This window comes from Hypoxylon trugodes (assembly GCF_022578975.1).
Source record: "Hypoxylon trugodes strain CBS 135444 unplaced genomic scaffold F4822scaffold_4, whole genome shotgun sequence".
Classification (NCBI taxonomy): Eukaryota; Fungi; Ascomycota; class Sordariomycetes; order Xylariales; family Hypoxylaceae; genus Hypoxylon; species Hypoxylon trugodes.
The window spans coordinates 2367838-2389337 of NW_026250019.1; the positions used below are offsets into that span (position 1 = coordinate 2367838).

At 46.6% G+C, this 21500-nt stretch overlaps 9 protein-coding genes across 9 annotated transcripts; 3 read left to right on the plus strand and 6 right to left on the minus strand.

Annotated features, from left to right (window-relative positions):
• Positions 1 to 365: 365 nt before the first annotated feature.
• F4822DRAFT_428285 (OPT oligopeptide transporter protein-domain-containing protein) lies at positions 366 to 1826 on the minus strand (the record flags this gene model as incomplete). Its single annotated transcript, XM_051460886.1, has 6 exons — positions 366 to 779; positions 854 to 1088; positions 1298 to 1304; positions 1486 to 1510; positions 1565 to 1620; positions 1685 to 1826. 6 exons carry the CDS (start codon positions 1824 to 1826, stop codon positions 366 to 368), a joined length of 879 nt encoding a protein of 292 aa, XP_051315713.1.
• On the minus strand, positions 1727 to 3699 carry F4822DRAFT_218993 (OPT oligopeptide transporter protein-domain-containing protein). The gene is made up of 2 exons (XM_051453959.1): positions 2135 to 3699; positions 1727 to 1924 (listed from the first exon to the last, which is right to left on the minus strand). Coding segments are annotated over exons 1-2 (1374 nt in total). The 5' UTR covers positions 3508 to 3699; the 3' UTR covers positions 1727 to 1923.
• Positions 3700 to 7415: 3716 nt separating this feature from the next.
• Positions 7416 to 9371, plus strand: F4822DRAFT_443001 (uncharacterized protein). Its single transcript, XM_051463058.1, has one exon. It carries the CDS (start codon positions 7501 to 7503, stop codon positions 9004 to 9006), a length of 1506 nt encoding a protein of 501 aa, XP_051315715.1. The 5' UTR covers positions 7416 to 7500; the 3' UTR covers positions 9007 to 9371.
• Positions 9129 to 10211, minus strand: F4822DRAFT_219023 (elongation factor 1-gamma). The gene is made up of 5 exons (XM_051453960.1): positions 9996 to 10211; positions 9784 to 9944; positions 9659 to 9725; positions 9379 to 9610; positions 9129 to 9314 (listed from the first exon to the last, which is right to left on the minus strand). Exons 1-5 carry the CDS (start codon positions 10070 to 10072, stop codon positions 9180 to 9182), a joined length of 672 nt encoding a protein of 223 aa, XP_051315716.1. The 5' UTR covers positions 10073 to 10211; the 3' UTR covers positions 9129 to 9179.
• Positions 10212 to 10441: 230 nt separating this feature from the next.
• Positions 10442 to 11510, plus strand: F4822DRAFT_428289 (6-phosphogluconate dehydrogenase; the record flags this gene model as incomplete). The annotated part of the gene is made up of 3 exons (XM_051460887.1): positions 10442 to 10654; positions 10709 to 10865; positions 10918 to 11510. The coding sequence occupies 3 exons, from the start codon at positions 10442 to 10444 to the stop codon at positions 11508 to 11510; spliced, it is 963 nt and encodes a 320-aa protein (XP_051315717.1).
• Positions 11511 to 11687: 177 nt separating this feature from the next.
• On the minus strand, positions 11688 to 13337 carry F4822DRAFT_400312 (retrograde regulation protein 2). The gene is made up of 5 exons (XM_051457845.1): positions 13319 to 13337; positions 12913 to 13258; positions 12555 to 12846; positions 12063 to 12442; positions 11688 to 11997 (listed from the first exon to the last, which is right to left on the minus strand). Exons 2-5 carry the CDS (start codon positions 13237 to 13239, stop codon positions 11803 to 11805), a joined length of 1194 nt encoding a protein of 397 aa, XP_051315718.1. The 5' UTR covers positions 13240 to 13258; positions 13319 to 13337; the 3' UTR covers positions 11688 to 11802.
• A 1178-nt stretch (positions 13338 to 14515) lies between these two features.
• On the minus strand, positions 14516 to 16541 carry F4822DRAFT_400314 (gibberellin 2-oxidase). The gene is made up of 3 exons (XM_051457846.1): positions 15874 to 16541; positions 15600 to 15812; positions 14516 to 15539 (listed from the first exon to the last, which is right to left on the minus strand). The coding sequence occupies exons 1-3, from the start codon at positions 15917 to 15919 to the stop codon at positions 14647 to 14649; spliced, it is 1152 nt and encodes a 383-aa protein (XP_051315719.1). The 5' UTR covers positions 15920 to 16541; the 3' UTR covers positions 14516 to 14646.
• A 154-nt stretch (positions 16542 to 16695) lies between these two features.
• F4822DRAFT_400315 (fungal-specific transcription factor domain-containing protein) lies at positions 16696 to 19535 on the plus strand. Its single transcript, XM_051457847.1, has 8 exons — positions 16696 to 16994; positions 17042 to 17069; positions 17122 to 17185; positions 17238 to 17430; positions 17498 to 17758; positions 17811 to 18109; positions 18156 to 18247; positions 18326 to 19535. The coding sequence occupies exons 1-8, from the start codon at positions 16917 to 16919 to the stop codon at positions 19456 to 19458; spliced, it is 2148 nt and encodes a 715-aa protein (XP_051315720.1). The 5' UTR covers positions 16696 to 16916; the 3' UTR covers positions 19459 to 19535.
• A 112-nt stretch (positions 19536 to 19647) lies between these two features.
• F4822DRAFT_219074 (elongation factor EF-1 gamma subunit) lies at positions 19648 to 21156 on the minus strand. The gene is made up of 3 exons (XM_051453962.1): positions 20596 to 21156; positions 20238 to 20536; positions 19648 to 20180 (listed from the first exon to the last, which is right to left on the minus strand). Exons 1-3 carry the CDS (start codon positions 20831 to 20833, stop codon positions 20025 to 20027), a joined length of 693 nt encoding a protein of 230 aa, XP_051315721.1. The 5' UTR covers positions 20834 to 21156; the 3' UTR covers positions 19648 to 20024.
• Positions 21157 to 21500: the final 344 nt, after the last annotated feature.

Sequence of the window (21500 nt, forward strand, 5' to 3'; positions counted from 1 at the left end):
CACTGTACATTAGTAAAAGGGGCTTGAAGGTTGATTCCCTAGGTAGGCACCTACCGACACTTGAGTCTTTTAGCAGGATGCTCGACGCGTCAATGTTTAGTTCCTATGGCTTAAGCGTGCGAAGGCATCTGAGCATTTGTGAGTGATTATGTAAACAAGGGGTAACGTGTTCTTGTCCACTAAAGGGTAATGAATTTAAGGTTGGTATTAAGTGTGTTAATGACACGCCGCTATCCGAGTTAAATCGCTGCAGTACACAGGCCGCTATATGCTAAACCCAAGCTAACCCGTCTAATAGACCCAAAATCTATCTCCAATCCGCGTTTCGCCTGATATCCATGTGCAAAACTAGTGGAATGAAAGTCCTAATCCAAAGCATAGCACTTCTCAACATTCCCCGCATCATTACCCCACCAATTCGGCATACCGATGACCTTTGCGCTTCCAAATATCAAGAATATGAGTAACATATTTAAGTTAAACCCGGCGTCGAAGGCAGCGGCTAGGATGAAATTGTATTTAGCCCAGAGCTGGTATCGGTATCGGTATGCCCAGTACATGACGACGAAACCGCCTATTAGACGCGAGAAGTATCCCGTGGATACGTTACCGTAGAAGATAGACGCGCCGCTGAAGAAAATGGTGGTATTCCAGAGGTGGAACTTCGCGCGGGGGAAGAGGCGATGGAGGAGGTAGATGACGGCTGGGCAGGCGGCGCCGACGAGGAAGGCGTATGGGAGAGGGCGGAATTGTTCTTGTTGGAAGAGCCGGGTTGGTCCCTGTTCACTTGGTATTAGTACTGTGGTTTAAGATATCTAGAACTTCTGAATGGAATGACAATAGGGGCACTCACGACTAAAACGTATTGGACACCTGTAGTTAGGGAACTAGTTAAGGCCTGGCCTGTCCAGATGTGAGCAGCATCCTCAACGGCTCCGGTTAGGTAATCGCGTTTAGCATCGACGACCCAACGCATCGCGGCATAGTTGACTGGTACACCGAGAACGATACCAAACACTTGCGAGAAAAATGCGGCTCGCTGTGGGACGTGCATGTAGTGTGCGATCTTCTGGTCTTGTAATTGGTACCTTTTTAAAACATGTGTATTAGTATATCGATGCTGTGGATTTGGAGGGGTGTTGCTTCTCGACTCTTGGTCGAAACCAACAGCTAGGGGTGTAGTAAAGGGTTTTTTTTAACGTACTGCGTAATAGTTAGCTAGAAATTCCTCATATTGAACGCATAAAAAGGGGTGGATAATAGGGGTAGAAATTAAGGCTAGCATATTCTAACATACCTGAGCCCTAGATTCAAACGGGTTAGATTCTTATAATTCTATAGCATTTAACTGGTTTCAATCATAATAAATCTCGACGGATAAGGATCATACCTATACCAAGCTGCGCGAGAGTCAGTAATGATTACGTAATAATAAGTAGAGGGGTATAGTTCAAATTGAGTGCATTTCGAGTGCATATTACGTACCGTCTCCTGCTATCGCACCATAAATCTAATAAATAAAATCAGTACATATTACGTCAATCAAAGCTGTAGGTAGACTTACACCAGCTCCTACTGGGTTACGGTGGGTACTCATATTTTGCACCATTGTGCCGTAGACTAACATTGAACATTGTTAGCTTCGTCCAAATATAAGGTAGGCGGTGATCGGGGGTCAACCTACGCAATTCATTGAAGGTTCCGATCGGGAGTTGGAAATTCGATATAGCGTATAACCAGCCGAGCGGCACGACGATCAGAGCTCCTGTCGCTAAGGCCACCAACACAGTCCACCAGGGAACGTAGATTAAATTCAGACCGGCCATTGTCATAATGGATGCGAAACTGCATAGGAATAACGTGACATACCACCAGAGAGGAACCTCTGGGTACGATCGCATAAGTACGTTGAGTCGATCCGTGTCTAGATGTCCGCATTAGCAACTCATACGATGGGTGGATTTGGATATTGCCGTTATGCGTGCATTTGCATCCCCGCTGAAATCGGGGGAAATTTCAACGCGATAACGTAATGAAGAGGTAACATACTATAGCGAAGTTAGCTCTGATACAGAACGGATGTGCTTCTCGGCTATACTGAAGAAGTGATAAAGGGGGATATCTTTGAACATACCATTGATGATTGATTCCTTGCCCCTTGACTTTCTGGCGGGTACGGAACTTCTTATATGCCTCCTTAATTTGGCTAGCTCCGAAAAAGGCAATCCAGGCATATGCAGAAACGTATGATGCGTAGTCGAAGAAAATAGCCCATAAGTAATGGACACCAAGATGAAGCGGTCCGTTCTCTTCGTAAGCTGTCTGATTGAAGGTATCCTGGCCAGTAACAAGGTCGGTGACGGGGTATCTAGAACCATCGGCCGTGCAAGCTCGATTCGTCATAAGACAGTGGGGATAGTTGCCCAGCCCTCCCCATTTCGCAGCAGGAAGTAAGACCCAGCAAGACAGGAAGAAGGAAAAGAATAAAACGACTTGCGACCACCAGGGACTCAAAAATAGCGGGACACCAGCGAGGTAGTTGGAGATATTGGCCCAGTCGAAGCTTAGGTTAAGGAAACCCATACCACCGAGGCCGGACCCAAGGAAATTGGCGGTGGGATTGTGAGGAGCAACCCAGCATAGGAATGCCATGGAACTTAACATCGGGAACACATACTCGGGCAAGAATTGCCATAGAGTAACGCCAAGGAGCACCAACCAGAAAACGCGCATCTGCTTTCGAGCGGTGGGACCCGGGTTTTTGTTCTGCTTGCTCTGTGTTTCGAAAAGAGCGGTTTGACACAGCGCCTGGAACCACGGGTATGCAGGTTCGTATAGTAATACCTGGCGGGCGATTGCGGCGAAGGAATAGCCCACAGCATCGATGGACCACATGAAAAAGATGGCGGCCGCGGGGTGAAGTCGTGTGTTGAAGTAGAGATCCCCAAGGGCGATAGGGCCAACAGCCAGGTTACCAGTCGCGCCGGATGCTGCTGTTATGGTAACAAGAACGTGTTCCTTTATCGACCATGGCCCAGGATTCAGGGAAAAGCTGCGCTTGGTGAAAGGAATCTGAATTTGGCGAGCGGGGAGGACGCGTGCAAGCCATAGACCGACATAGTTGGTAGCAATTTGAACGAAGAAGACGGAGTAAGGCGCGTATGTGGTTCGGAAGTTGTTCATAGCAGACAGAAAGGCTCCGGGTATAACGAAGATGACGGAGAGCAGGAAATACCGGAAGGTCAAAGTAGGTAGAGTCGTATCATCGTGAAGACTAACGACTCGCCTGACCTCGTAGGGAATCTGGCTGATCTCGGGATCGTCCTCATTTTCGAGATCAGCGTCGGCCTCGACGGTTTCTTCAATAGCAAGTTTCTCTTTGTTTTGATTAAGCGCGTCCTTGTTGTGAATTGATTCAGGTCGTCGATTAATTGGAGGCTCAGCTGTAGGTAATGCGCTAGCGACCTTGGCCTCGCTCTCGGCAGCATCCGAATCGCGGGAAGACATCTTGTTAGTTTGCAGCTCCAAGACGAGACTTAACCCAAGGTGGTTCGAATGATGCTTAAAAAAAAAGTCGGAAATACTTGGCGATAGTTTTAAGCTTCTTTTTAAACTTCAAGCCATTGATTAACGAGTGAATGCGGCACGAGTGTCACGCGGTATGGTGAGCCCGGGTATCATCAGGGCCCTGTTGGTTATTTATTTTCTCCAATTCGACCGATACCACATCAAATATACGGTTCGCCCTATTACGCTTTACATTCGCCCATTGTATTTCTTCTTATCCTTACAGGGCCGATTGCCATGCACACATAGCTCGTACCCTGTAAGCGATCAGTAAAAAGAGGTTAGTACCAATCACGCAATAGCGGCGTTCAAGAGCGTTTCGTCGCTAGCGGGTCACATCTTGCGGCGTCTTGTGAGAGTAGAACGTTCCACGGCCATGGGTTCGATGGTGCAATTGAATATTGAAGGGTTCGTCTGGTTTAAAAAAGCCTATATTCGCGCTATCGCCATAAGGGAGCCGCCGCGCTGCGCTATGCCTTATTATAAACCCTATTAGGCAGGTCCCCTATATGCTTCGGTGGATAGTATAAGCACCTTAACATTGAACGTGTTTGTTGTTTTGGTTGTGAGCATACTAAAGCTACTATGATAACATGTAAAGCTGGGGAGGGGGCCGTTACACCGATCTTATCGATGGAATGATCGGTTCCGAACCAAAGTGAGAATAGAAAGATATTCCTGTGTTGGGAAAGATCGGAGTGTGATCTTTGATGAAAATGTAAAAGGAATATAGCTAGAACAGGGGACCATCAGGGATTGAAACCTGCCGCTTGGCACTAATGTAGGTTTATATTTAGCGCTGACAGCCCTGTAGCTGAACTGAACTCGCGTGCCTCCCTGGTAATTATCAATTTTCTCTGCTCGCTGAGAGCTAGTGTCGATTATGAGTTTCCAGATGTAACTGCAAATTAATTTTTTTTCCTTTGAGTTCGGTGCTCGTTAGTTACTATACCACACTATGGTAGCTTACGCGATGTCAAGCGTGGTATTGGGGCCATCTCTGCTGTGCGGGTATTTATCCGACCGAGAATGATGTGTCTTATACTAGAGGAATGCTTGTAAGAGGGTATGAAGTGGTCCAAGCTATATCAGGGTTTGTAATAGCTTGATATTGCTTTGATAATAATGGCATCTTAGTTTAATATTCGTAGACTATTGATGGGTTTTTTTATTGAGAAGTTTGTGTTTAGAATTGGTCATCGAGTTTGGGGAGATCCTAACATTACATAACCATATTTGTTTACGTCATTTGTGTCACCCAAGCTACCAGAAACTTTACTCCGAAAAAGTAAATAAAAAGTTCATTTTCTCATTGATTTTTCCCCTCCTCTCCTCCATTTTCGATCTATTCTACCTCTATGCCTAGCGCTATGAAAAACACCAACACGGTCAAATTAGACCTGAACCTAGTGTGACATATCCGAGTAGATCAAATCTCTCCTTATCCTAGTAACTTTCTTGAGGCATTTCTCTTAGCGCGTAACGACGCTAATAGTTCCGCGCTCGGGTAGCAGCGGCTCATGCGATGTCTTAGACGCGGTTCTAGAAGTAATGGGAGAGCAAGTGCTCATTCGGAGGGGTCCCTTCCTAGTGGTATAAGTTTCCGGCGGAGATGGAGGTACTCTTCGGGAGTCCCCGGCCGGAAGTGTCTCCGGTGCGTCCGCCGTACTGCCTTTAGGTAGTTTCAAAGATGCCGTGAAACGTTGCTTATTAGTTGGGGTGGGACGACCAAGTAGGGCATCATTCCCAACCGCTGAGCTTTGTCGAATTATTTGCACATTGCGGACCGATCAAGGATATGTTCTAATTGTCATGTTTTAGCAATAGCTGTGGTTGGTACCCTAGGACCAACAAAGCGGCGGCCAGTTACGAAGATGACGGCCGCGCCAGTACGGTATCGACTGTAAAGAAAATGGCACAACTGGCAGCTATTATGGTTGCAGTTCGTCTGCGCTAGCTCGTCGTAGGTAGATTGTACTCCAGTAAAACGCATGGCTTTGTATCGTGGAGCTGATCTAGCCAAGCTCATCGTAGATTCGGGCGCCCGGACTGACGTAAAATCGGAGCCTTGTCATCTGTTAGTTTCCAATAATTTGCCAGATCCAAGAGTACTTAACAATATTTCCGTGTTTATTACCGTGTGTAAAGCCAGCCCAGCCAAGGTTAATAGGGGGCTTATATAAGCACACCTTGGCACATACTGGTGTTACCAGTATCATCTTCTCTGGTATCATCAGAGCGATGTACATACCTGATCGGTCCTTTTCAATCCTTGCTCAGGGAGCAGGATATAGCGACATCGGCCGTCATGATCACCATTGCCTCTTTTCAATAGCCTAATCTTTCATGCATCGGCGAGGAGTCTGAGGCCTATCTGGAGCTAGACAAGGTCACGAGGAATAATTTTAACCTGCAGCTCTTGATTTTCCTCCGTGGTACGGAATGCACGGTGTAGGAGTGAGAACTACTGTCAAGAATGAAACAAGTCCTATGAGTGTTCAAGTTTTTTCAATTACTGAACTAACTTGCCCAACTTTGTTGGAGGTCGGGTGAGGCTCCGGGTGGACTATCTACAACCATAAGTCCGCCAATCAAGGACTTGAAGAGATCATCGTAAGATGCGTCATAGTTCTTGCAAATAAATGTTATATGGGGAAGATCGAAAATACTATGAGAAATCTCCGGATTCTTTAGTTAATGCGGTAATATTCTCCTGTAGGGCGAATCGGCTTTGAACTCCGAGGCCTTGTAATTTCTAGCGGTGAGACGGCGGGGGCTACCGGGGGAAGGTGGGAAAGGATTTACAGACATGAAAGATAAGGCGAGCCATACAAGATACAAGGAAATATTGATTGGTGGTTCTGCCCGAATAATATGCCACTGTCAGGGCGATTCGCCCCTCCTCGATATGTGTTACACAACCCCCTGACTGAGTGATATAGAATTTCTGGAATATGAAATCAATAATCTTACGTCTGCACTATAATTCGATCGTTTGTATCACATGATTAAACCATCACGCGTCAGTCGGTTGGGCCACGAGGTGTATGGAAGGCCAACTGGGATGAAGTTTGGTCGCGGCAGAACCTAAAGACAAAGTCATGGGGTAAATACAAAGCCTTATCAAGGAAACATATTTCAAATGTTTGCTTGGGCTTACTCAGACAAACAGTAACATGTCTGGATACCTAACTGCATAACGCGACTTTGATATCTCATTCGTCCGCCATGTCCCCCTAATGGATTCCTTCGGGTTGGAGATTTTAGCCACATATCGGTGACATCCTTTCGTGTATTTATCGGGACTACGAATTTCGAACGTGGAATAACACTAAATGCGGTACTGATTGCTGGTCTTTGTTAAAGAGAAAGCTATGTCTTCCAAGTTTTAAATGTTTGTTTTTTGTCTTGTTATTTGTCCTGACTGCGATCGTCTTGCAAGGTATTCCTGCTGGAGTTTCACCATCTTATGTCGTAATTTGGGGGCCAATAAATGGTGAGTACAAGAAGATGAATGCTGGATATTGTCGCATAAAAACAATATTGTACCTAGCAATGAAATTTGTATTGGTCCTCCCATGCCGCTTTATTCTTCGTAGTCGTATTGGCTGAGATCGTGAGTGTGGGCCTATTTCATGGTGATTCAGCGGTCAATCACATCTAACGAGACCTCGCATTCTCAGTCTTATTCTTCCGTGTCATATGCAGTGTCATACACAACAACAGTTGCTACCTCATGCCACAATTAGGTATGAAAAGGCTGATCTCTGAAGTTTTGTGTGTCTATATAGTTCTAACCTAGCAAGAGCAAGTTTCAATAGCGAGTCTCAGGCCGAACAGTCCTCTAGCACGGCAATAACTTTTATTCGATAATACTCGATACTATCCTGTATTCATTAAGGCTGGAAAGCAATCGGAGCAAGGTCCGAAGCCATGGAGACCACTCAGAATGGGAAGTTAACATTCGGCATTGAAATTGAGATCCATATTCCGGTCCTTCAAGCACCGGAGCATGACTCCGTGCAGGAGCGGCTAGGCTTTCCCTCCGATGATTGGTATAAGAGGAACTGTCTGTTCTATAGCTCCAAGGATGGCAGAAAAATACCCGTCGTTCGAGATGACGTGAAGGTCAGCTCGGAAGCTCGTCGATTTGTATGGGATCAGCTTCTCGTGCTTTTCAAAGAGACGATTGAAAGGCCTGCCTCAGGCTGTAGCGCTCAAGATATTGAAGTTGTTACTGCGGAGACCGAGCACCCAAGGGCCACTTTCGAGCCTTTGGAGGCTACGAGCAGCACATTGAACATGGAGAACAACGTATTGGGGAATTTCATCGATGGGCATTTCGAAGTTTATGAAAAATGGACTGTCTGCAAGGACGAGAGCGGTTGTTGGTATCGGGGATCTGACGGTAGTTTGTTTCAAGAGGCCAAACTACCACCCGTAGGCCCACAGCGCTACTCTTGGTTCAGCATTGAAATCAAAAGCAAAGTATACGAGGAGCTTTCCGCCTTGGAGGATGGCCTGAAGAAGGTTTGCGAGCGAATTCGCTCGCGATTCCTAGTTTCTGTCAATTGCGGCCGCAAACATAACATGTCAAGTGTTCACGTTCACGTTGGCAGAACAGGGTATTGGAATCCAAATTATGAACCTTTCAACTTGGTTTCGGCCAAAAAGGCGGCCACTATCATGTATCTTCTGGAGCCAGCCCTGATGGAAATGCACGCGTCTTGGAAGTCGAAGAATTATCGATACGCCGCACTCCTTCGAGGTTATACCCATCTTGGGGAATTGTGCACACCTTCGATAGACGTCAATAGTCCAGACCTACCTATTGACGCGGAAATGAACCCAGAGGATACGGCATATGAGCCAAATGATTTCGACCTGAGTCGCGCTCAACTTGGTAACATGCAGTTATGCTTGGGCATGGGAATGCCTCCCGGAAGACATAAATCCTCAACTGAGCTGATCTGGGGAGCCAATGGCCTGACTCAATTAGCTTGGCTTTTATCATGCCGTGAAGGAAGTCGACGAGGAGCACTCGCACTCCACGGCTTGATTACGACTAGAAAAGACGTCATAAAGTCCAGGCGCTTGAATACCATCGAGTTCCGCCATATGCAAGGGTCTTTGGATGTGATAGATATCATGAACTGGGTCCGGATTGTTGGGAAGATTATGGACAAGTCTGTCATGTACTCTGATAAGGCTTATGAGATCATGTTTGCGAAGCTTATCTCTTTGGATAGGCCATGCATTTCTGAAGTTGCCAACGTCCTGGGCCTAAGCCTCGCTGTGAAGCCCAAGGAGCAGATCGAACAGGAATATTCCCTTCCAGAAGTTCCCGAAGAAGGTGATGAAAGGGGTTGGAAGCGTATGGCGTCGCTGATGTTCCTTCCGAAAGCCTCCGGACCTGGGGCTTACTTGCGCCTATTGTGACCTCTAGAACAGGCGAAAAGGAGAGACGATGTATAGGGGCGGAGGTACCACAAAAAGTTTTGGGAAAATAGACGGTTTGTTACAGTCGATAGATACACGAATGAGATAGAGCGACTGGTTTATGAATTTATTTAACTTTCCGCCACATTCCTATAAATGCCTAGGTAGTGGATTTAGTTGGCCTTGCCTCCCACTTGATCCAGGACGTATGGTTCACCGTCAATTTTCTTCCAAATCGGGTCACTCTTAAGCCTCATATACCATTCGTGGATTACAGGATGGACTTCTGTCCATTTTTTCGCGAAAACCTAGTACATGTTAGCTTACTCAGATATACAGACAATATTTAGGCAGCGTAGATAGGGAACTTACGACTTGGTATCCCCGCGATAGGGCAGCCACTACGAAGAGGTCGGCGAGGGTCAATTGATCGCCGACAAGATACTTATTCCCTTCTAATGCCCTCTCCACGACGCTGATCGTGCTGTTGCAGTTATTCTCTGCTGTCGCAAGGATTTCGGGAGATGAGGGACTCTTGCCCAGAGCGGAGTTAAGCCAAGCCATAATTGTCGGTAGCAATTCGCTGTTGGCAAATGAAGCCCACCTTCAGAAGGGGTCAGCAATGTATTCAGAATTCTAGCTTGGTGCCTACTTTATAGCTGTAGCTTCTTCTTCCAAATTGGATCCTAGTAAGGTCGTATTTAGATTCTGCTTCGCAACTGTGATTTTTATGAGATTTGACCCGTGACCATCGCCTTGGTGCTATATGTCGCTTACGGTATATCGCAACGGGAATGCATTCAAAAAGAGTGAAGCCGTTCGGCCGCTCAAGTGCCGGGACTTTTCCCGTGGGAAACTTGGATAGGTATTCTTCTCCGACGCCCCCCTTACTGGGGTTAACCTTGATGGGCCAGGCTTCAACATATTCTACATCGAGTCTTCACATAAAGTTAGTACATTGACGAATTACTATGAATATCAGAACATACTTGTTAAGCTCGGCGATGTAGAGACACATCGTGGCCCGAGGGGCTTTAGGATACCAATAAAGCTTGCCGAAACTCATTTTATACTTAGAACTCGAACCCTCTGATTAGTATGTAAAGCCATTATCGCAGTTTTTTGTTGAATCCGATTATTATATAGAAGCCAGATCAACTCGAGATAGCTTCATGACCTACGATTGCTATCGACGTGACTAATGTTGGAGTCGGATCGTTCCGAAAATCGCCAGCGGAGCTCCCCCCTTACTAATGGCCCACTTTTATCGTGATGGAGGAGCGAGCTTCGGATCGGCATCCGGTACTGACGCGCGAAGTCTCGCGCAATCGGCCTCCTCCCTACGATGTATTTGAAGAAAACGCTACCATCTTATTTTAACCGCCTATTTTTGGTACTTAAAACTGGACGATCAAAAGGTTTCAGTACGACCAAAATGGCTGCAACTCAGGTAGGATGGATTGGCTTGGGGTCTATGGGCATCGGGATGTCAAAGAACCTCCAAAAGCACCTTTCTAGCACTTCGGCACCACCACTCATTTACACGAACCGTACGATTTCCCGTGGCGACCCGCTCAAGGCAATAGGAGCAGTCGCAGCGGAGAGCGTTGGCGAGGTGGCTAAAAAGAGCGACATCATCTTTTCATGTGTATGTAAAGTGTCGGCATATATCCGCAATAATGACTATTAACTTGCATTTCAGGTTAGTGATGATGCAGCCCTTCGGCATGTTGCCGATGAGATTGTGGCGTCGGGCAATATTAACGGAAAGGTGTACGTCGATTGCTCAACTGTGCATCCCGACACATCGGTCGCAATCTCAAAACAAATTTCCGAATCTGGAGCGGAGTTCGTCGCGGGTAAGACAAAGGGTGTCGTTTTAAATGTACGGGATGCTGATATTTATCATAGCTCCTGTATTTGGTGCATCGGCCGTGGCGGAGGCGGGAAAGCTCATTTTCGTTACAGCGGGACCTTCAACAGCTACGTCAAGGATCGTGCCCTATTTAAATGGCGTTATGGGACGTTCCGTCATAGATATGGGGACCGAAGTGTCAAAATCGAGTCTACTCAAAATCGCAGGCAATGTCTGCGTTATTTCCTTCATGGAAGTTATTTGCGAAGCTCATGTCTTTGCCGAAAAGACGGGACTTGGCCCTGCAATTCTTGAAAAGATGTTGGGCGACATGTTTGGGCCGATAATAGAAAGTTACTCAAAGAGGGTAACAACTGGTGCGTACGTGCCAGAGCCGGGCGGAAAGGCTGGATTTGACGTGCAGCTCGCTATTAAGGATATAAAACATGCGCTGAACAGCGCTACAGCTGCTGGAACGTCCCTTGAAGTTAGCGAAATCGCCTTGAAACACCTTCAAAAGGCGAAGAGTTTGGTGAGCGATCGCCCGCTGGATAGTAGTTCAATCTATGGCGCTATAAGAACCGAAGCAGACTTGGATTTCTTTTCGGACGTCTGTAAAAAGCGAGACGGAATGGGCTCCGAAACATGATAAATAAGTTGGATATTTTCGGATGGATCCAAAAGAGAAGGAGAAACTCCGAAAATAATTTAGAAAATAATAAGAAAAATTCGGATGCATCCGAAATGATTATGTCATCAAAGACCCCTCCATGTCACATGGTACCCCCTAGAAGCGACAGTGGGCCATTTTCTCATTTGTTAACACGCTCAACTCTTTAATACAAGATATTATCAAGAATATTGAATTTTCTAGAAATCCTTTCAACCCCATAGCCTATACCGAAAACATTCGTTCCTATACCGTATCTCTTCCCGGGTCCCTAAACTTTGCTATCCACAGGTTTGTTACCCCCAGTAGCAGACCGCTGGCTCGTAATATCACTGTTAGCCGTCTCGGCAGCGTCGATGATGTTCATGTCCAGCTGCCTTTTAGCATGATGTCTCTCCATATATAACATCACTGTTACCCAAATACCCATGACGGCTCCGATACCGATTAGGCCGTACATACCCCTCTATCCAATAGTTAGTAAAATAGGTACATCAACGGGTACCAAAGGTTATGTAAGGAGTCGCTTACCGTGAAGTTCGGCGCATCATCAGCCCTATAAAATACCAACGGCCACCAGGCCTGGAACACATTTCCTCCGAAATTCATGCAAGCGATAACGACTGCTCGAAGAGCTATTGGCTGGTATCTCATAGAATCGTTGGCCCATGCGAAGAAGGTCCCTTGGATACAGTAAATCGAACCGGACCAGTAGTATGCGGCGAACTTCCCTGCTGTTGGAACATTGGGGACGAGGAGAAGGATGCCAACACAGATTGCTGTAACCGCTACATAGTATCCAGATATCCATCGTCTACCGAAGATATCGGTGCAAAGCGCCCATATGAGTGTGCTAACTATTCCGACGGCTTGTATACCTGTGGGGTAGTTGTTGAGTTGGGTGACGGTGTCTAATTCTGGTTAGCATACAATTTCGTACTCCCAAATCACACTAAAGTCTAGATATACGTACTAGAAACTTGTTAGCATTCTATATATAAATAGGAGGATTATGTACTAACCAATGGTTTTCCGGATGTCCCTGCATGTAAAGGTTCATGAGTGATTGATTACCTAAAGACTCGGAGCAATTCCCCAGAATCCATAGGAATCCGAAGCCATAAAAGTACCACGATGTGAAAACCTTCATAGCGAATTCCATACTGAGTATACGAGTTCCCTCGACTTCTGGAACCCGAGCTCTCGCTAACCGTCTTTCCTCTTCGTTGAAATAAGGGGCTGTGGTCGTGGCGGGAACATCGGGGAAGAAGAAGTAACCATAAACAGCTACCGGGAGGGTGATGATTCCATCAATCTATTGTATTCGAGTTAGTTCGGGATTTACAATTGTACTATTGGAAGGAAGGATTAGAGGACTTACGATATAAAGCCATCTCCATCCCGATAACCCAGCAAGTCCGTTCATCGACCGGTAGATTCCAGTTTGCAAGAATCCACCAAACATTCCACCAGCCAATCCACTAGCAGTGAAGAGGGCAGTTCTCTTTCCTAGTTCTGTCTTGGTATACCACGACCCGAGAACATATTGAGTTCCTGCGAAGATACAAGATTCGGCGTATCCTTGGAAAAAGCGGATTGCCATCAAGTGTTGGGGTCTTCCGGCAGCAGCGTTGCAAATGGTAAGCAAAGCCCAAGCCACAATCATGAATGGGAAAAATCTTCCGGGCTTGAAGTAGGTGAGAAGCATATTATTCGGGATAATTCCTCTAAACAACTTGTTAGCTTTACGGCATCCTTTTTTAACCATGCGAAATATTTATTCTTACAAAAGATACCCCACCGCGTATATGGTATTCACCTCGGTGAGCTGAGCTCCTACGAAATGGAGATCCTCTCTCATTCCAGAAACATAGGCTTGGGCAACACTCGCTCGATCCAAGTAATTCCTATATCAACAGATTAGTAGTGTTTCTAGTATCCGGCGAGACGCGAAAGTTGTTATCGCGAAACTTACATGAAATAGGCCAAACAACAGAACGTAAGAATGAAGAAGTCCATTTTCATGACGAGCTTCTTCTCCAGCGCCGAGGTGGACTCGCCACGGAAGTAGTGTATTATTTTCGAGAAAGCCGCCATTTTGTCGATATCTAGATTGGAAAGAGGGTTCTTGGTGTTGAGGTAGATGTTATCTTGATGAACGTGTGCAGTATCAGACTCGTTTACCTCCTGTGAACCTCCTTGAGAAAGATAGGGGTTGAGTCTGATCTACAAAGCAGTTGGAATTTTCAAATAACCAAAGTGTCTTTCGTCTCGGAATTAATACCAACAACTTATGATAAACCTTGAACTGAGCGTGGTGCTCCAATCCGACAACCGACAAGCTAGCCTCACCCAAGAAGATCCTCAGCTACCCCGACGACTTGTATTGACATGGTTACGGAAGATACGGGTTGCCTATTGAAGGGTAGTAGTGAATAACCTCGCCGCGCGCGCTTTCTGATAAGCTAAAATGCTAAGGTATGGGGTATGCGTACCACTATCTAACTACTACCTAGGTACCCCCGGATCCTTGGTGGGCTAAGATATCGCCAAGTGGGGAACTCGGGGGAGCTCCACGTCTTATCACTCACCTTTTCGTCAGCAATCCAAGATATGTACCGAACAAAGGGATACCCCTTGGTGATCTACGGTGGTAATAGTCAATGCGGTCTTTTGTAGTCTAGGTCATAGGTTGGGGTATCTCTCGTCCGGCTGACCAAATGAAGCTCGGTTGGAATAATGCCAATGGTGTCTAAAGCAGGTTTAGAACATGTTTCTAGGCGAGGATGCATATTATGCCTGTTAATTGAGGTGATTCATGCAATGTTGGTTACCTAGGACCGAATACTCGGGTTGATGTGGCGACATGGTATACAATTGGTATTACTTAATGAGGCCTTCGTCGAACTGAATCTAGACCGCAAATATTACATCTAAAAGGAAATATGTGCTAATAATGCCGATTTCAATCCATGGGGAAATTGGTTAGAAGAAGTCGTAGATATTCATTAAATCAATATGTAGATAGATTCAGACTAGATTTCAGGGGTAAAAGCACAATTTAACACCCAGGAAACCAAGATCACTCTCCCAATGGATTGAACTAGCCAATTCATTATGTCTTCAGGACAGGCACATATACGTCTCTCGGGACGTTATCAAACTTTCCAAGACTCTTGTGACCATCTGGGTCCGGATACTCTCCAGCGAAAAAGTCAGCGTGCTTTGTGGGGTCAGCAGGCCTATCAATGTCATATTCATAGCGCTTCCAGCCATGTTTACGAGCATCCAAGTAGTCAGCCATGCAGAATACTCGGTCATCAATAGGTTTGTTAGCCCCCATTGCTTCCAGCACGGGAGAGCCCTCGATTGGTACTAGTTCGCGGTCGTCGGCCGGACGAGCGAAGTAGATAACACCAATACGTCTGAGGTGGCGTTGGTCAGGGGGCGGCTGCACGACTCTGTGGATAGTAGCCTTGAAAAGACCACCAGTAAGACGCTCAGTCGCCTCGCCGAAGTTGATGACTAGGCCCTTAGGCTGATGTTCAACCCATCGGTATTTACCATCATTGTGGTCTAGAACCTGCAACGCAGCAATAGGCTGCGAGAAGAGGAAAGTCCAGGAACCCCAATCGGTGTGGCCGGACAGAAAGATGTCACGGTATTTCTCGCTCTCTTCCTTAGGGCGAGGTTCGCACATCATGTAGCGAATGTATTCCGTCTTGGAACCGCCCGGTGCGTGTGTGGCCTGCACAACTTCATCGGGGACTTGTAGAATCATGGCCATCAAAGTGAGCAGTTTCTTCAAGATATTGTTTCGGATGAAATGCATCACTTCGTATGTTTCTTGCAAATAAGGCCGCATGATTTCAGGATGCGGTCGGTTCTTGGGGTCGTGGACAAGAATATTGTAGTGGTCGAGTTGCTTAGGGAAACCGCCCTTGTGGCCAAGAGGACCAGCCGGCTTGAAGCCAACGTAAAGACCTCGAGCATCTTCTTCGGGGGTAACTATCATCTAAGTTAGCTATATGAGCGTTATGAGCATTCTAGAAATGATGGAGAATTTACCTTCATACGGAGCCTTCTCTTCCGGCGGCAAAGTCATAACAGCATTGGCGATCTGCATTTGCCGGGCATAAACCTCATCGGAAATGCCATGATTCGTAAGTGTCAAGAAGCCATATCCAGTGGCAGCCTCGTACAGTTCTCTTGCAAGTTCTTGACGTCCGACTGGGTCATCGAATTTGGAAAGGTCAAGATTGACAAGCTTCACATAGTCCACTGTTTATTTTGCTTGTCTTAGATTGAACATTCTACCAACACCTGGGGGCAGGTTACTTACAGGGCTCTTTAGTGGGGGTCGCCGGGGTGAAAGGTGGTAAAGACATGGTGGTAATATTCGTAACAATGCTAATTCTTCAAGTTGCAATGCTATCTCGAGTCGAATGGGCGTTGACTGTTAAGGTATCTATCTATCTATCTTATCAGGATTCTCGAGATATCCGAATCTAGATATACCTCTTCGGCAGCGATATTTCTTCATTGCGTCTTTACGCCGGGCGCCGAAAGGCACCAATGTATAACTTGGCAGGAGTGCCGATCGGATCTCAAACATGTCTTCCATTTCGATACTGCACGGCGCCATCCACATTGAGGCGACGTTGGATTAAGGCTCCAGGTTGTAAGGAGCTCCAACACTCATTGCTACCATGCTAAGGGATGAATGAGAGGAGCTCCTCCCGATGGGTCCGACTAATCTGTGGGGAAGCTGGGAAGAGATCCTCCCTGCCCAGCCTCAATCCTGGGGTATGTATTCGCGTCCAATCCGCGAACAAAGAATTACTGATAACAGTAACGCCTATTTCCTTATGACGTTTCGTTCCGTTCAATCTAGGCGAGGGGTTCGGATTGTACCTAAGTAGGTCACGCCCCCCCTTACGATAAATCCCAGAACCAGTTTACACGAGCAATCAAGCAAACTATTGACTGAAAACTACGACTTAATACAACTAGGTAATCGTAGAGCCTATGGAAAATCAACTAAAGGTCTTCTAAGGTCTTAAGTCTGTCATCTTTGTCACGCTAGTCCCAGTCTTATCAACCCGAACTGTCAGGGGTAGCTTGTCCGGTATCTCTGACTTCCCCACAAAGACCCCAACGCTATCTCAAGCCGCGGATATTACAATAACACGCTAAGATGGTTGTTCATAGTTGTTAAGCTGTCATATCTTCCTTGTACGCGGTGTTGCCATTGTTGCTGATGCTGTTGCCATCGCCATTACCATCACTTTCATCAGAATCAATTAGTAGTGACAGAAACACATGTCTTTGAGCTCCTGTATTGTTAGTCGGAAGTCGCCGAAGACGTAATACGAAAACCAAGTTATGCCAATGGAGTGTACTAGTACTGAAAACAATAAACCCTTCTCCTGCCCTGCTTGCCCGAGTCGCTTCACAAGACAAGTATGACAACCAACGATCTGGTTAGATGATATCTGACCGCCGTTTAGGAGAATTTAAATCGCCATACAGCATCAGGTACAACACTTATACCCAGGATATAACGCAGAAAATCCTGACGTATATCAAGTTCATAGGAAGTCAAACAGAAGACCGTTTCCTTGCCCTTTGTGCGACGTGAGCTTTTCGAGAAGGTCTGAAATCACTATGAAGTGAGATTTCGACATATGCTGAACTTATATGTAGTGATTTGCGGAAAAGACACATAAGAAAATGTCATCCTCAACAGGTCACTGTGGAGCAACCTTCCGTGGGCGGGCACAACCCCCCTGAGCTCATGCCATCGGGGCAGGATAATATACAGTCCTTATCGTCAGCCCATGCCCCCCCTGGGAATTTGTTCGACCAACAACCCTCACAGAATTCAGGGGGTGATGCGGTGAGAATACAAATCCTCTAATTCTTATTGGTCACCATATCCAATCGTCTGATTATCATGCGTTCAGATCTCGAGTTCGGCCTCGAACGTCTTCTCTCCGGAGAATATATCTTGGCTATTTAGACTCCCACAGTTTATCTCAGCATTCTTTGAGAGGTTCTATCCTTCTCTTCCGGCGATACATCAACCAACGTTTGATGTGACCACTGCTAGAGAGCCATTGCTACAGGCTGTTGCTTGTATTGGTGCATTATATCAGGCACCCGGCGGTAACCATAGTATCAGCTTAGCCTTATTCGAAGCTGGTCTTCGAACTTTAGATAAATACGTAAGTCGGTAAAATTTCCGATACGTTATGGACTGCTGACGATTAATCTTAGGTCCGAGAGGACCGATCGAGGTTTCGGGAAATATGGGTTATACAAGCATACATCCTTTTCGAATATTTCGCCATTTATAGCTGCCGGGACGATACATACTCCACCGGTATTAGAATTCATCGTCGGGTCGTAGATGCCGCTAGACAATTTCAAATGCTTCAGGATGGAGCTCTCACGAATAACTGTGGAAGCGGGACGTCACCAGTCCAGAGTCATGCCTCTCCTCAGGGGCTCTTACCACCTTCATTAACCCCTGAGCAAGCTTGGAATCGGTTCATTGAAAATGAAACGCGAAAGCGGTATGTTACTTCTGGTTTATGAAATACGTTGCTAACCTTTCTGCAGGACCATGTATTGCTTATACTACATAGATTCACAAATTTCTGTCTGTTGCAATGTAAGGCCATTGCTAACGGCCCTTGAGGTCAAGTATGAATGTGGGTACTGCCCTGGGTCGCTTTTTCCGATTTGTTATCGTGATTTAACACATCAATGGCTAACTCCGAATGTTATAGTGCCATGTAGAGATGATGTATGGTGCGCTCCTACGGCAGCCGCGTGGAACATGCTAGTGCAAGCTCCCGAATTTTCCTTCAATGAAGAAGACGACGCCGATGCGAATTTCGATCCTCGACCAGCATATGGTGATCTTTATGAAACATTGATGCACCTAATGGACCCCGACCCGAGCTCACGTCCGCTCGGGCTACTCTGGTATTCGTCATTCGCGTCTCTGATGCTAGTCATGCAAATTCAAATGATGACTCGGGAGTTGACGTTAGCGAGTACCTTTCTGTACAACAATGTTCGCTGCAACGACACGCGACATAGCTTATCCATTATCACGGAGGCGAATCGAGCACCTATAATGCAAGCACTCAACAACTTAGCAGAATTGATGCCTAAACCTGGTTCTAACACTTGGCCGATTGTGGTCGGAACCGATCCGACTAGCACTATATGGCACCCTGTGTGGATGGCTTGGCATTATACTGCGATATCCCTAACACACCAAGACGCCCTACTGTCGAGCGGCATCGTGGAATACAGCTTACCTACAGCCATCTCAACCGCTTGGGAGCTTGGTAAACCACGGGCCAAGGCGTACCGTGATATTTACGAAGATCGGGATGTGGTCCGCGTCATCGACAATCTCGAGCATGTCATCAAGATGTTGACTTCACCTCCAATGGGTTCTATAATACGCGATACAATGGGAGCCACCAACGAGACATCCTGTATCGAAGATCCATTCGTGACTATGCTCGGCTTCAAAGCATGTATGATGGGATGGCGCGTTATCCGGCTCATGGCCTTGGGACTCGAACAACCCCTCATCCCCGGTACCGATATTATGCAATTGAGACAGCCAAACATACACTCTATATCAGCGCAAGTCGTTCTGGCGAAGGTAACGGAAGCGCTGAGTTTAGGAACTAGTAGTTTCCCGCAGGGCAATGATAAGGGGCAGATTTGGAGCACTTTCCAGGACTTAGGATTAGGATTAGGTTTAAGTACTACCGAGGCGAAGTATTTGGAGTGGACCGAACGGACGTTCGCGATGAGAGATGTTTGGCCTCTTGGGGAGTGGATCGTTGCTGTATTCAATGAGCCACGGCATGAGGCCGCGGGTACGGGCGCGGGATAAGATGGGAATGTCGCTTCTTATATGGGTATATCTTTAGTCAAGGTCTTAGCCGAATTCAAATACTTTGTGACTGGAAAGGGTTTATCGTAACGAGTCTTCAGTTATGACGGATGGTACCGCGATAATTGATTCTTCGTGACTTTACGCTGCAATGCGCTGAAGATACAGGGCGTCCAGTGCTAAATTTCGGTCATAATTAGCAAATGATGTCCTGTAATTATAGTGCATAGAGCTATCCACTATAATTACAGGGGCGAGGCGCTGTAACTTGGTGGTACGACGCGTCGCGATCTCATCGGCTAGATCCGATCACTATATCTACCTAGGTACAAGGAGGTATGCGCTGAAGTCAACTATAATACAGCGCACAGTCCTCTGGATTTATAGCGATATGAACCTCAACCCCGATACAGCAACCCGGTACAGCACAATTGACATTATGCAGACATCATACCGAGGTTCCAGTCTGAAGCTCCAGTGATAGAGAGGGATTGTAAAAAAGAATTTATTTCATTAGATGTAAGTGTACGCAAATGCGACGTCTTCGGACTCTATCCGATGCAATCTCATAGACCATCGTAATCAGGGTACGTGCCACCGGCTTCATCCCGAATGACCTGCTTCCCTAATATGCTGTCAAAAATACCATCGGGATCATTTCTGACTCTCATATAGTAATCATGTAGAATAGGGTGTTTCTCTGCCCAACTCTTCGTAAAGACCTGTGTATTTTCTTGTCAGAAAGGACCTTATTTCAATCCGGTGGGATTTGCACTTACGTATTGATATCCTCTCGCCAAACCCGAGATGACGAACAAATCAGCCAATGTTAGGTGGTCCCCGACAAGGTACTTCTTCCCCTTGATCTCCTTCTCAATTGCGCGGATGGTGAGTTCGCAGCCTTCTTCCAGTTTCGCCAAGATCTCGGGGCTTGATGGAGCTCGGCCGATGATAGGGTTGATCCAGGCCATGATCGGAGGCAGAAGTTCATAATTGGTGAAAGATGACCAGCGAAGGATTGTGGTCTCTTCCTTGAGGTTCGATCCGATCAGTTTGGTGTTAGGATCTTGTTTGGCCACTGTTTTCCTAATCAGAATGTGTGATAACAATAAGTACCACGGCCCCAGAAGCACTCACGGTACCAAGCCACCGCTATACTCTCATAGACGCAGAATCCATCAGCTGTCTCGAGGGCAGGTACCTTTCCTGTGTGGAACTTGGAAAGGTACTCGTCACCAACACCACCCTTTTCGGTGTAGATCTTAATGGGGAAAGCATTGACAATCTCGACATCTAGCTTGTTGTATTTAGCGACAAAAAGCACCATCGTCGAGCGAGGTGCTTTCGGGTACGTGTATATCTTTCCGAACGACATCTTCACGGAATTTTCTAATAGTGATGGTTTCTTTGTTTCTTCACAAGCTCGTGTTCAGATTGCGCGGGGTGTAGAAGACTTGCGAAACAGCAGCAACCTGCGGAGGGGGTTATGAATAGATGCGAACGGTATCAATTAAGCCGAACATGTTTGATAGTTTGGGCAGCTTGCCGACGAGGAGCTCGATTGCGCGATCAGCCCGTTGCGATGAACGGCGATAAGTCGGCGGTCACCCGCAGATTCGATCTAAGAGCTCCCCCGGAGTTGCGATCGGCCATTTGGTATATCGGCCACATGACGCGATTATCACATTTAATACCAGTTCAGATATCACGTACAAGTATTCGCGACACCAATGATGCTCTAGCGTTCGCGTTGATGAATAATAGGTCTCGGTTGTCGGGAGGAGTGAGAGGAGTGGGAGGAGCTCCGCCAAGCCTGTGATACATGTGGATCCACATTGGGGTATGAGGCCGTCTGTCTCTACTGCGCTCCGTTTAGCTTGGCTCGGCTAGCTCGAGGGACCTTCATGAGCTTCTGGGAGCTAACGAGGTATTCCGGCCGGGGAGTCGCGGGGCTGGGTTGCTTAATAGAAATGATATCAAACACGATGACGGGGATTTATTGTTGGTTCAACACGGTGCCCTCTAAGAGTGAAGCTCGTTGG